We start from the raw sequence: 12,514 nt of genomic DNA on the forward strand, positions 1-12,514 counted from the left end.
GGGGACGCTCGCGCGCGGCGGGGTGGCGGGCCGCCGTCATGGCCGCCGCGGGAGGGAGGCTGCCGCCCGAGGGCCGGGCCAGCCTGGCCGCCTTCCTGCTCGGCGCCTCGGTGGTGGCGCTGCCGGCCGGGCCCGGGCTCCAGGGGCGGGCGGCGCTGGCGCTGCACGGGGCGGGGGTCAACGCGCTGCTGCTGCTGCTCTACCGGCCGCCGCTCTACCAGGTGCGGGCGGGGCCCGGCGCCCCCCCCCCCCCCGCGGCCGCTCAGCCGGCGCTTGGCGAGGGCGGGGCGGGCCCGGCTGTGGAGCCGGGGGGGGAAAGCTGGGCCCGGGCGGGGGAGGAAACGGGGGAGGGGGAAAGCTGGGCCCGGGCGGGGGGGGGGGGAGGAAACGGGGGGGGGGAAAGCTGGGCCCGGGCGGGGGGGGGGAGGGGGGGGGAAAGCTGGGCACGGGGGGGGGGGAAAGCTGGGCCCGGGCGGGGGGGGGGAGGAAACGGGGGGGAAAGCTGGGCCCGGGCGGGGGGGGGGGAGGGGGGGGGGGAAAGCTGGGCCCGGGCGGGGGGGGGGGAGGAAACGGGGGGGGGGGGAAAGCTGGGCACGGGGGGAAAGCTGGGCCCGGGCGGGGGGGGGGGGAGGAAACGGGGGGGGGGGAAAGCTGGGCACGGGGGGGGGAAAGCTGGGCGGGGGGGGGAGGAAACGGGGGGGGGGGGAAAGCTGGGCCCGGGCGGGGGAAAGCTGGGCCCGGGCGGGGAGGAAACGGGGGGGGGGGGGGAAAGCTGGGCCCGGGCGGGGGGGGGGGAAACTGGGGGGGGGGGGAAAGCTGGGCCCGGGCGGGGGGGGGAGGAAACGGGGGGGGGGGGGAAAGCTGGGCCCGGGCGGGGGGGGGAGGAAACGGGGGGGGGGGGAAGCTGGGCCCGGGCGGGGGGGAGGAAACGGGGGGGGGGGAAAGCTGGGCCCGGGCGGGGGGGAGGAAACGGGGGGGGGGAAAGCTGGGCCCGGGCGGGGGGGGGAGGAAACGGGGGGGAAAGCTGGGCCCGGGCGGGGGGGGAGGGAGGAAACGGGGGGGGGGAAGCTGGGCCCGGGCGGGGGGGGGAGGGAGGGGGGGGGGGGAAGCTGGGCCCGGGGGGGGGGGGAGGGAGGAAACGGGGGGGGGAAGCTGGGCCCGGGCGGGGGGGGGAGGGAGGAAACGGGGGGGGAAAAGCTGGGCCCGGGCGGGGGGGGGAGGGAGGAAACGGGGGGGAAAGCTGGGCCCGGGCGGGGGGGGGAGGAAACGGGGGGGGGGAAGCTGGGCCCGGGGGGGGGGAAACGGGGGGGGGGGGGGAAGCTGGGCCCGGGCGGGGGGGAAACGGGGGGGGGGAAGCTGGGCCCGGGCGGGGGGGGGGGGGGGGAAGCTGGGCCCGGGCGGGGGGGGGAGGGAGGAAACGGGGGGGGGGGGAAGCTGGGCCCGGGCGGGGGGGGAGGGAGGAAACGGGGGGGGGGGGAAAGCTGGGCCCGGGCGGGGGGGGGGAGGAAACGGGGGGGGGGGGGGGGGGGGGAAAGCTGGGCCCGGGCCGGGGGGGGGGGGAAGCTGGGCCTGTGGGGCGGGAGCTGCATCTCCGTTGATTGCTCGTTGTTGTGTGCAGATCGCCATCCGAGCCTGCTTCTTGGGCTTTGCCTGCGGCTGCGGCTTACTGCTGAGTTTCGCACAGTCCTCGTGGCAGCACTTCGGCTGGTAAGGAAAGGGTTTGGGTGAGTGGGGCCCAGGGCGGCTGGTGTGTCCCAACACGGTGACTGTGGTGCGGGAGACCTGGGCCTGCCTGGCTCTGGTCCTGTTGCTCATGCTGCATCAGCAAACCTGCATCATTGTCACTGAGGAGAAAGCCAAAGATTGAACAGGTCTGATTCCCTCCTGGCCTTTGTCGCAGAGTGCTGCCCACTGGCAGTTGAGAGATTTCACATGCAGGGTGCTTACATGTCCTCACATCAGTGGCGGAGAGGTGACAGATTGGATAGTCTATTCTAGAAATCCTAGATTGAGGGAAATGTACCATTTGGTTATTTGTTCAATACTCCTGCTTTTGCAGGATGTGTGCGCCATTGTGGTATTATTACTTACAGCAGTGGTGAGCAAACTGGCCCGCATGCAGCTTATCAAGCTTCTGTGTGTAGCCCACAAGACATTTTGTTTACTGTGGTCCACACGCAAGGGTGTCAGAATGTGTTGGTTTCTGTCCAAGTAGTGTTTTTCCTCCCCATTGGTATTACTAAAGTAACATGCATGTTAAGTGAGGTGCATGCTGATTGCACACAACATTGACTGAGAGATGCATGCCCCTTCTGCATCCAATTAAAGCACTGCTATGGTTCTGTCTGCACACCCTGCAAATTTTAGGTATGCAAGTGCAGTTAACAAAACTAGCTAATTCTGGGAGGCATTCTGATTACTGCAAGCTTGCGGCCCACTGAGATGAACGAGGCCCACTTACTAGCCTACATTGCCCATCGTTTCCTTACAGTCTCTACCTGCTGCTGTGGTCTGCTTTATACGCATTAGGTAAAACTTTATTACTAATGCGTGAAGCATCCAGTTCTTCCTAAATGAAAGTCTTGACAGTTTTGTTTTTATTATACATGTATATGTAACCTTATATAAATGATATGTTTGTTCGTAACATTTGTATAGATAGTGGAGAATAAGAGTTGCAGAATTCTAGTTATGCTGCTGAGCGGTCAACAGAGTACCCTGGATTTCAAAACAGGATTCCAGAAAAAAACACAGCAAAATGTAACTGGAGTTTTTCAATAAATTAAGTTCAGCTTAAATTTGGGTGGTTTCTTCTTTTCTAGGTATATGTGTTCCTTGTCACTGTTCCATTATTCTGAGTATTTGGTGACAGCGATCAATAATCCCAGAAGTTTGTCCTTGGACTCTTTCCTCCTAAACCACAGTTTTGAGTATAATCTAGCTGCTCTCTCTTCTTGGATAGAGTTCACAGTTGAAAAAATCATTTATCCAGGTCAGTAGCTTTATTTGAGGTTTCTGGGTAAGTTTTTTAAAAAGAATAGTAATTGCCCCAGGGTGAATATAGGCTGTATGTCACAGGAGGGCATATGCAGCATATTTTAAGCAATTCATAAAGGAGATGCATTCCTAGGATTAAATTATTTTGATGTGTTTGGTGAAATCCTGGCCCTGCTGAAGTCAATAGGTGTTTTGCCACCGATTTAAACAGCACCAGGATTTCACACCTTGTGTATGGGTATGGCTCAGCATGTTGGTGTTTAAATACATTTTATGTGGGATTCTAACAAAGCATGGTAAAGGATGAAACCTGGGAGTTGTACAGCTAGGCTTGATAGTCACATCTAGTAATTCTGTCTTGGGTTGTCTAAAGAAGAAGAGATTTTTGAGTAAACTGACAATTGTTACAAACACTAAGCCTGCTGTATTGACTCTTGAAAGTGAGTATAGTTTTTAGGCAATCTTGAGTACCAGTGAATGATTAGCATTCTGTTTATATAAAAAAAAAAAAACTTGGAAGTGGAGATCTTCCTGACTGGATTTTTGTCAGTGCTCAAGCAAGATTCATGTTACCAATAAATAACAATTATTTTGTGATTCTTCATCTTTTTAGACACTTTTTTAAACTAGTTTTCTGGAATGGGAGACGTACTTATGGCTTCTCCATTTCAAACCCCCTAGGTTAGACCAGAGGGGGGTTGTTTTGGCTTCCTCGGTGCTGCTCTTGAATTGGTGGGGAGAGTCTTAGTGCATACTTTTTCCTCTGAGGACTAAGCATATTAACTGCAACCAGTTTGTAAAATAACAAGACAGTGTTCAGTTCTAGGGTTAGATTCTCTTTTAGCCGTGTATTCTAGCCACTCTTCCTTTGCATTTGGATTTATCAGGAATAGTTAAGAGACACTGCCGCCTTGTCAGTATAGGTGAAGAGTAAGTAGTGCATCAGACTGCTGTTCAAATGCTTTGTTTAGTTTTTATAGACTAAAATTTTAAAACACATGCTGCATTTATGTTATTCATTGTCTTAAAACAACAAGAGCATGCCTGTCAGTCTCTTGGGGATAGTATATAATAACTTTGGGGCTTTGATGCATCAAGTTAGGTTAATTAATTTCGAGGGTACACTCACTCTGCTCTAGACCTCTAACCCTAAATTTCCTTTTTTACCTGCAATAAGAGAACTTTTAAAACCTGTTGTGACCAGTACTTATTCACTTGCAGAAATGAAGCAGATCACCTGGCTCAGTGCAGTAGGGTTATTGATGGTGATCTTTGGGGAATGTCTGAGGAAAGCTGCCATGCTCACAGCTGGCTCCAACTTCAACCATATTGTTCAGAATGAGAAATCGGATACTCATACTTTGGTGACAAGTGGGGTGTATGGGTGGTTCCGGCACCCATCTTACGTGGGATGGTTTTACTGGAGTATTGGAACACAGGTATTGTATAAAATACACTTAGCTATCTTGATCTTCTAGTTTTTCTTAATGCTACCCAGAGTCTGTACCTAATCTGTATAGCAAAAGATCAACTTATAGGAGTCCTGGAATGGATTTTGACACATTCTGTCTTCCACCAGCACACTTTTAGCTGTCAGTCATGAAACTGCTGGCCTCTGAACTCTCCATCTTGTGAGTTGGGAAGACCCTATATCCTTAATTTTCTGTATGAAATAAGCAGAGGCAATGGAGCATGGGTTTGAACTGGAACACTTTCAGAGGTTCAAGGTGTGATCTGCTGCTAGCCATGGGACCTTAAAGCTTCCAGGGTGTTTCCAGACCTCCCTTTCATCTTTACTTCCAAAGTGTCTTCCAGTAAGCCATCAGACTTGCTTTATTCTTTTTAAATATTAGTATTGTACAGGACTGACAAGTAAACTAACCCATTTAGTGTGTATAAAATCTAGGTCCAATACTTGAAACCAACTATAGTACTCTTGTAACTTAAAATGTCAGTGCATTAGATATTGTAATTACGTTAGTTGAGAACAAATATAGAGCATCAAATATATAAAACTTAGTCGTGTGTTGCTTGTCTTTTTTTTTTTTTTTTTTTTTGAGACATTCTAAATATGCAAACCATGTATGCATTAGTCAAACACTAGAATAAATTGCCAAGGGAGGTCATGGAATCTCCCCCGTGGAGATATTTAAGAGTAGGTTAGACAAATGTCTGTCAGGGATGGTCTAGACAGTATTTGGTCCTGCCATGAGGGCAGGGGACTGGACTCGACCTCTTGGTCCCTTCCAGTCCTAGTATTCTATGATTCTATAAGCTCTACAACCTGAATTCTCTTAGAAGCAGCACACTCTTTGGGTTTGGTATTACAGTAGAAAGAAACAGCAGTGCTCTTCATCAGAACTCATTTATAGATGGACTTGGAATGCAGAGATTATTCTTATCAATAACAATTCTAAATATTTGTGTTTGGAGAACAGGGACAACTTAAGTCTTTCTGCAAATATGTACTTGTGGACAACTAATGAAACTTCACTTGTGTTTTTCAAACAACTAACCAAAATCCTTTCCCAGGGTGAACAGTTTTGCTAGCAAGGCTGAATTGGACTTTAATAGTTTGTGTCCTCTTGCAGGTCTTACTCTGTAATCCCATCTGTGTTGTTGGCTACACTTTAGCTTCCTGGAGATTCTTCAAAGAGCGAATAGAAGAGGAGGAGATGACGTTAATTCATTTTTTTGGAGAGGAATACCTGAAGTATAAAAAGAGAGTGCCATCAGGTCTGCCTTTTATCAAGGGAATCAAAGTGGAACTGTAACGTGAAAAATCAGACTAAGCTCCAGGCATCATATGGAAAGGAACTATGCATAGCACTATATTGTGACACACTCTAATAGTTGCCCGTGTCCATTTACTGGTCATCTGCTGGAGAATTGTTAGAGGCTAGGCAACTGGAATGCCTTCCAAATAAACAAGAAGCTCAGTCAAGATAGGTGTTCTTAGATGTATAGGGGCGTTTTTGGGATTATTTAATCTATAATGATCCTAAAATGTCATGTAATGCTGGCGAGAAGATGACTCACTCTGCCTACAACAGCTGAGTTGTACTGAATATGTTGACAGATTCTGTTGAAGAATGAGCTTTGCACTTCCTAATAACTACCATTGCACTTGAAGGGTGCTGGTTCATATTTCCATGGTGAAACTTTAAAAGTCAAGCTTTTTGACAATAAAAACACTCCACAGCACAGCTTTAACCTCTCTGGACCTGACTTTACAAACCTGCAGTGTGTGGAATTCCCACTGAAGTCAATGTGGTAATGTCCTGCTTGGAGGGCTTTCAGAACTTGGCCTTTTATGTCTGTCTTTTAAATGCATGAATTTGCATACTGTTTGGGAGATATGCTTTCCTGAAAGATTGGCAGTGTGGCACAAAGCACTGTCTTCTGATACAATGTTAATAGGGGGCTTTCAATATGCAAGCTCTCTTAAATCACAAATCTTTAAACACCACAAAAGCATAGGCTAGATACTTTCTAGGTTACATAACTCAGTTGTTTCCATCAGTTTAGTGCCATGAATTTACGTTTCATTATTGCTTTCTCATTTTTTCCATAGTACCCTTGGCAAATCATAAACTTGCTTCTGTAAAGCACACTCTTCAAATTCATGAAAATCGTGCTGCATTCAATCCTATTCAAATAAACTGTTAGCTCTTTCTCCACTCAAACTTATTTTCTTGAGTGAATTATAATTCAAAGAAATTACAGCTTCCTGGTTTTTGTGACACGCAGGAAAAGAACAATATATGTCAGACTTGTAAAAGGCTGTAGGTGGTAAGAGTCTTGCCAGGTTTTAGAATACATCTTGGGTGTTTCATCTGTACAGGAAATGCTTCCAGAAAATACACTAATGTAAGAAGGTATTTTTTGGAGTAACTGTGGTGATAGTCTAAATATTCTGGAAATGATTTATATTCAGATTTTGTGGTATAATTTATTTTCTGTTACTATATACCAAAGATGGTCAGTTTCCTTGATTCTAGATAGACTTCCTTGTAGGAATGAGAATTGCATATTGACAAGTAACAGCTTGGCTTGAAGTATTCCCTTAATTAGAGCACTGGTAGAAGCTTCTGTTGGATTGTAATTCAGTAGAGTGTTTTGTTTTGTTTTCATGGTGCTATTGACTATCTGGGTTATTTAGAATGCTTAAGTTTAGGACTGAAATACCACTGGGAACACACTAGTATTAAAATGAGGTATGTACCAAACAAATCCCTGTAGACCTGAATAGCAAGAGGTATAGGGACAAATTGTTAATCTCTTTCCCTAAAGTGTACCATATTTTCTGGCGTATAAGACGACTTTTTATACTAAAAAACATCCCCCAAAAATCGGGGGTCGTCTTATACGCTGGGTATAAACATACTGTAGCTTCGGCTACATACAGAACGTCCCTGTGCTGATACTGTATGTACCACGCTGAGCCAATCACGGCAAGCGGTGTCATCTATTAATGCATACAAAACCTGCTCGGATTGGCTGAGTCAGAGAGGCGGGCTATTACAACCTTTGCCAATCCGAGCAGGCTTTGTATGCATTAATAGAATACACAGGATGAACATGATGAGGATTTTGAAGGATTTTAAGTACCCGTAAGTCAAAACCATTTTAATTAAAATTATTTAAATCAAATCTGATGTTATTAAATGGTGTTGCCTCGGAAGGGGGGGGTAGTCTTATACGGCGAGTATAGGCCAAAACCTATGTTTTAACTGGAAAATTGGGGGGTCGTCTTATACGCCCAGTTGCCTTATACGCCGGAAAATACGGTAATTCTTTTCCTAGTCAAGTTAAGTTTTCAAATTTCATGGCACTTGCTCAATTGAATTCTAGTTAAAATATCCACTGAGATTCAGTATGAGATTTAATGTATTGGCTTTTTTGCTCGAAGAAGGGGTATAAAACTTCAGCAGGGCTGTATTTGACTAATGTTGTCTTTCCTCTGCATAATTATATGTAAGGATTTGATTCCTGTACAGATTGTTTTTCCTTTGCAGTAGAAGTGCCTGAAATGTACTTCTGAAAGTTATAAAAGTTGCTATGTGGCTGTAGCCTTGAGGGCGGGGGGCTGGACTCGATGACCTCTCGAGGTCCCTTCCAGTCCTATTATTCTATGATACCTCAGAAGAAATCTCAAACCAGTTAAAAATCTTAATACAAATGGGTTTTTTTGCTGAGATGAGTTTTCCATTGTATAAATATTTCATAACTACAACTACTATTGATAATATTTACCTTCTTTGTAAAGCACTTTGAGACAAAGTTGAAAAGCATCGTACTATGAGCCAGTGGGTCATTTCGGGTGATTGTGTACACATACTAGCGATAGCTCCATGAGAGGTAATGCAGGGATAAATAGCCTTGTAACCATGATAGCATGGGTAATGGCAGTGGAGGTTCAGGTGAGCCATGCAGAATACAAACCTGCCAAAAACTGATCTGTATGCGTTCCACATGGCTCGACCAGGCTTCCACTGCAATTGGGCTGTTGTGGCCGCATGGCTCATACTTGCTGCTGCAAATGTGTACATGAGCAGGGGAATCAGGCTCCTAGCTCATAGTATAGCCCTGGAAATAACGAGGTATACTCAAAATGACCCAGCAGAGTAAACTTAAATGTGCTCTGGACTTTATTTTGCCAGGTAATGGAGAAAATGCATTAGGGACATGGTTTTACATAAATAATTAGTTAGGTCAAACTGGTGGAGTGACACAGTGAGAAATGCCTTGTTTAATCATGTGCTGTGTATCACTCACTTCTGTGGGTCAAATATCTCTAACCCTAAACATTTTATGCTGCATTACTCCTTGTCTCATTGTTAGACTCGAGCTCACATCTTTCTCACATGGCTGTTTGAGGTCTAATTTGGAACAAATCCCCTGTTCACCACATGAGCCTGCATACGTCTACAACTACTGGACAGCTGTTTCGGCAAGTAAGTTAGCTAGATTTCATGGGTCTTTCCTCTTAGTTGAAAAATCATCGTTCAGTGAGACTTCTCATTCTTTTGTTAGTTTTTGTGCTTGATTTTGTTCTGGCCAGAAAGCAAACAGTCCAGTAATTGCTTCAATGTAAAACCGAGAGGCTGGGCTCTGAATGTCTGGATTTGAAATAGGCTCTTAGCTGCTAAAATTTACTGCTTTAAACTATTTAGCTAACTTAGTGGGATGGAGTATGTAAAGAAACACATTTTGTCGTCTTTTATTAGCACTTCTTTGGGGGAGTTATTGTCTTTTGACTTTCCATAAATGGCTTGCTTTCCATCACTTAAACAGGCCTGTCACTGATCTCAAATATGGTGTCATTACAATAATTGCTCATTTAACACATGCCCACTTAACACGTTTTCGCAATAGCACGACTTTTTTAGGGAACATTTTTCGAATAACACGACCGTCCCCAAAATAACACGAAAATAATCAAGTGGTGGACTGCTTCGTGTGGCAGTATAAATTGGTGAAAACAGTGGTAATACGCATGAGCAGATGAATTCACATGGTCACAGTAGTCCTCCACTCACTCACGTGTTTTATCTTTGTGTTTTAACAAACCGTGGTGACTTGTGTTAGATATCTAATGTTGATGTTGATGACCCAGCACCAACAAAAAATTGACTTTGCCACCACTACCTGAAACCAACCCCCATCTTTTCCGCTATTTTTAATGGGGAAAATTGACCCCGCATAGCACGTTTTCGCTTAGTACGAACACTTTCAGAAATGCATCTGTAGTGTTAAATGAGGAATTACTGTACTACAGTTATCCTTTAGTTTTGGGCTTTATCTACATGTTACATTTGGGTGTTGACTCAGAACATTTGTAGCTGTTGCAAGACATCAGCCACTTTTTTTTTTTTCTGTGTAGCTGAAGATTTTGCCTAGCATGTACCAAATCTCAGGTTCTCTTAAATAAGATCTCTGTTAGGATGCATGTTCACGGTGAGAATGCAATTTTTTTAAGATTGTGTCTTTGAATGAAAGAGCTTTGCATAGCACAAACATATATAATCAGAATATGAATGGGCCCAACAAATGATTTACTTGGTTGACACAGTGGTCAGTGAGAGCCCTTTTTTCTCCAGTGGCCTTGCTGATATTTATTTTAGTATTATGACAGTGCCCCAAAGTTCCTGTTAATTGTAAATTTCAGGCTAGAATTTGCACAAAAATCAGATAGGATCCCGTGTAGGATCATTCCCTGGGTGTGGTTGGTTAGAAGAATGATCTTTACACGTCTCGATTATGACACATCTTTCAAACACCTAAATCACTTTTGAAAATGAGGTGCAGAGTGTTTTTTTAATAATGTCCCAAGTCAATTTGAATTGCACTAATGTTCTACTTCTGGAGATGGCATAGGAGTATGGATCTTAGTACTTCATCTTGTGGTATAAATATCTGGAATGATTGCTGCAGCCCTCCTTCCTGAAGGAAAGGGGAGTCAGCATTTACAAGGAAAGGTCTCCCTTTGTTCACATTTATTTATTAATCAATAAATTGTCAATGTATTTATTAATAAAAATAGATCCTGTGGCACATGCTTCAGCACTGAGGCTATTTAAAAAAAAAAATATCAAGACAGGTAATCAATGAACAACTTCTAGTTCTGTACCCAGTGAATAAGAGCTTGATTCTGGTCAGTGGTAGCCAAAGTCTCGTGTTAGCAGTTATGAAGTCCTGTGGGAAAGGACTATTTATGCAGTCTGGGGAAACCTCTTAACCACTAATAAAGGGTAGCATAAAATTCTGTGCATTTTGAAGCAGTTTACCAAATTAAGTTTGTCAGATGTTTGAATTGCTGGCTCTCTGCCCCTTTCTTACTAACAGATATAAAGGGCACTGTCACGAGGTACAAGTCCTACATTTTTGGCTGAATGTGTTCAATAGATTTCAAATGTCTTCCATAGGATGTTTTTCATGTCACCTTAGTTTGTATCCCCTGCGGTGTTTGCAATTTTAAGCCAGTGCGGGGAAAATTGGAAAGTGAAACATCTGTCCATTTTTATTGTTCATAGGCTTGTGAAAGAGTGATTAGCATAAGCTACACACTGGAAAGTCGACTATTAATGGATGTTGGGAGTGAGGAGCAATGTTCCTAACTCTAAATGTTACGTGCACCAAGGAGCTTGTGCATGTGCACTACGAGTAGAAACACATTCTCCTGGCTGTGGGTGCTCTTTTGATCAGTTGTACAGCATTTGAATCTCTCCTTGGTGGTTCACCTTACAGGGAACACTGAAGGGATTAGTAAGAACACAGAGTACTTATTTATCCTAATGTCCAACAGAAAATAACATAGTCCCCCCTCAAATTCCTAAAATATAACATGTTTACAAAAAGCCACAGTTTTAGGAATTTAACTTTGCCTTGGTTCCTTGACTTACTCTGTGCTATAAGCAGAAGATGCAAGTGTTGGCTGACACTGTTGGTCAGAATACAGCTTTCAGATAATGGCACCGAGTAAGTGTTCCTCTATTGCACTTTCTTACAGTCTGGAGTAGTTTCTGATCTCACTTTTTAGTTATTCGGGAGTTTGTCGTTGGTTTGGAATATGATGAAGTTGTGTCTTGCCTTGAAAACACCTTAACGTTCCTGGTGCAATAGGAGACTGTTACCTTGTTATAGCATCATATGTTTGAAGTCTGTGCTGAAACCGTTTACTAGAATCACTCCACAATCTATTTGAGCTTGCTAAAACTAACCCCATTAAACTAATGGAGTAGTTCTACACTTTTTCTTAAATATCTGTAATGGACATTTCTTTATTTAAAAGTTCCTTTTGCAGAAGTTGAAAATTCTTTCCATTTATTAAATAAAACTATACTTGATTGAAATAACCCAAAAAGGTGTGGTGATTGTATGGGGAAACAAATTCTCTCTGAAATGTATCAAAAGGAAATTTATCTTATCTTTTGAGAAGTCTGCTAGTGCGAGGAGTGTTGTCCAGTATGCCCTTTAATTTTTCCTATGCATGTGTGGAATACATTTTGTGCCTAAAGCATGTGCAGATGTGCACCACCAGTAGAAACATGCTGCTGGCTGTGGTCAGTGTGCCAATCAGTGGCGTGGCATTTGGATCTCTCCTGCGTGGCCAGCCAAGCACTCACTTAGAAGGAACATTGGCATATGAGTCAGTAACAATCTGGCCATCCCAGAATTCCCTGGTGGTGTAGTCATACAGTATTAACAACTTGCACTAAGTATCAAGAACTGACATTTTATTTTATTTTTTCAGACTTGTAATATACACAGCTGTGTACATCTTGTATGGAAAACAAGACTTCTGAACCATCTACAGCATAAAAACTTAAAGGAAATATTGTTGTCCTACAGGTCTCATTACACGACAGTGCAGAAGTGCTAAAAAACAACTCTCCAACATAACACTACATCATCACCCCAAACCCCCCACAAACCTCCCCAAAACCCAGCCTCAAGGCTATGCAAGGTGACTCTCTTTGAGGAAATAAAGAATTACATTCCACTTTGTAAAAAG

The 12,514-nt window shown here is 44.9% G+C and overlaps 1 protein-coding gene across 4 annotated transcripts; it reads left to right on the plus strand.

The window, feature by feature from the left end:
* ICMT (isoprenylcysteine carboxyl methyltransferase) lies at nucleotides 1-12,513 on the plus strand. Of its 4 annotated transcripts, XR_012897340.2 has the most exons (7): nucleotides 1-221; nucleotides 1,619-1,707; nucleotides 2,823-2,992; nucleotides 4,219-4,436; nucleotides 5,589-6,270; nucleotides 8,842-8,954; nucleotides 12,254-12,513. XR_012897340.2 is itself a non-coding variant. In XM_075906589.2 (5 exons), exons 1-5 carry the CDS (start codon nucleotides 39-41, stop codon nucleotides 5,769-5,771), a joined length of 843 nt encoding a protein of 280 aa, XP_075762704.1. In that variant the 5' UTR covers nucleotides 1-38; the 3' UTR covers nucleotides 5,772-11,863. The 4 variants fall into 4 exon arrangements, 1 of the variants encoding a protein (XP_075762704.1); XR_012897339.2 differs by having other exon boundaries at nucleotides 5,589-8,954; XR_016347812.1 differs by lacking the exons at nucleotides 8,842-8,954; nucleotides 12,254-12,513 and adding an exon at nucleotides 4,577-4,811 and having other exon boundaries at nucleotides 5,589-5,729.
* Nucleotide 12,514: the final 1 nt, after the last annotated feature.

This window comes from Pelodiscus sinensis, chromosome 24 (genome assembly GCF_052426305.1).
Source record: "Pelodiscus sinensis isolate ZL-2025 chromosome 24, ASM5242630v1, whole genome shotgun sequence".
Classification (NCBI taxonomy): domain Eukaryota; kingdom Metazoa; phylum Chordata; order Testudines; family Trionychidae; genus Pelodiscus; species Pelodiscus sinensis.

Coding starts and splice junctions, on each gene's coding strand:
- ICMT (XM_075906589.2), top strand. CDS start 39: ATGGCCGCCGCGGGAGGGAGGCTGCCGCCCGAGGGCCGGGCCAGCCTG. Junction 2,993..4,218: donor TGAAAAAATCATTTATCCAG/GTCAGTAGCTTT, acceptor ATTCACTTGCAG/AAATGAAGCAGATCACCTGG. Junction 4,437..5,588: donor ACTGGAGTATTGGAACACAG/GTATTGTATAAA, acceptor GTCCTCTTGCAG/GTCTTACTCTGTAATCCCAT.